This window comes from Cucurbita moschata, unplaced genomic scaffold (assembly GCF_002738365.1).
Source record: "Cucurbita moschata cultivar Rifu unplaced genomic scaffold, Cmos_1.0 Cmo_Scf00068, whole genome shotgun sequence".
NCBI classification, from domain to species: Eukaryota; Viridiplantae; Streptophyta; class Magnoliopsida; order Cucurbitales; family Cucurbitaceae; genus Cucurbita; species Cucurbita moschata.
Window position 1 is genome coordinate 763,156 of NW_019268584.1, and position 1,401 is coordinate 764,556.

Sequence of the window (1,401 nt, forward strand, 5' to 3'; positions counted from 1 at the left end):
ACTTTCTGTTGCAGGTGTTCGTGGGTGTATGGCCGAGGAGTCGAGTGAGAGTGTTGGTGGAAGATTGGTTGGAGATCCTAGGAGTGCGTTGTCGTGTGGAGCACGCCAGAATTCTTGCGTCCTCCGGCAACTTCAAATTATTTTTTTTAAACTAAACGTTACATATACTCATTCATACTATGTTAATTTTTTTTAGACCTAGATAGAGAGTTCGACAAGGGCGTGCATAAGTTGTGGGGCTAATTTTAAGCTTTACTTGAATTCATTATTTTGTATTTAGCTGTTTCGGATAGGTTATTTTGTGAACCCTATATGCGGTATTTTATTGCTTTGGATTTTCTATTGTCGATGGTTATTAAATTTTAAAATATAGTGCATTTTCAAATATTCTATGTCAATAAGTGATTGCTCGTAGCTTGAGTCTCTTGAAAAGTGGTTCGTTATACAAGGCCAATGCACGATTGACGGTTTTCTCTTGAATATTGGGATTTATGCTTTTCTCGATTTTTTAGGAAAAAAAATTGATATCACAAATTTTCATTTTAAACCATTAAACACTATTAAACTTTAAATTAAAACTTGTTAATTAAATCATGGACCAGGGGTATTTTGGTAAATATGAGCATTGTTTTTTCCAATCCCCTAAATTAAATGAACCCTTAAAATTAGGTTTCTTCCTCTTGCATTTGCTTATCCTCAATACCCTTTGGATTCAGTCAGGAGCGAGACCAAAACCCTAATCAATCGCAATGAAGTACAACCCTAGAGTCTCCAGCTCCCGCCGTAAGAGTCGCAAGGCTCACTTCTCAGCGCCGTCGAGCGTCCGGCGGGTTCTTATGAGTGCTCCCCTCTCCGGAGATCTGCGCTCCAAGTACAATGTCCGCTCTATGCCGATTCGCAAGGACGATGAAGTTCAGGTCTTGAGAGGAACCTACAAGGGCCGCGAAGGTAAGGTCGTACAGGTCTACCGTCGCAAGTGGATCATTCACATCGAACGCATCACCAGAGAGAAGGTTAACGGCTCTACCGTTAACGTCGGAATCAATCCGTCCAAGGTTGTGATCACAAAGCTCAAGTTGGACAAGGACCGGAAGTCTCTTCTCGATCGTAAGGCTAAGGGCCGTGCTTCTGCAGATAAGGATAAGGGCACTAAATTCACCGCTGAGGATATTATGCAAAGTGTCGACTAATTATGATCTGGTGAACTTTTTTTTAAACTTCTGTTAGATCTATGTTCTCTCTGTTTTGATTCGCTTTTAAACTTATGGTTTTGTTTAATATGATCCGGAAAGTTGAGACAATGTTTTATTGTTTTTGACGCTTTGAGTTCTTCCGTTTCTCTCGTTACCTGGATTTTTGGTTATTTTTCAATGCAATATCGTAAGATTCCGTTTGTTAATA

The 1,401-nt window shown here is 39.8% G+C and overlaps 1 protein-coding gene across 1 annotated transcript; it reads left to right on the forward strand.

Moving 5' to 3' along the window:
* Positions 1-664: 664 nt before the first annotated feature.
* Positions 665-1,401, forward strand: LOC111437905 (60S ribosomal protein L26-1-like). Its single transcript, XM_023075973.1, has one exon. It carries the CDS (start codon positions 750-752, stop codon positions 1,188-1,190), a length of 441 nt encoding a protein of 146 aa, XP_022931741.1. The 5' UTR covers positions 665-749; the 3' UTR covers positions 1,191-1,401.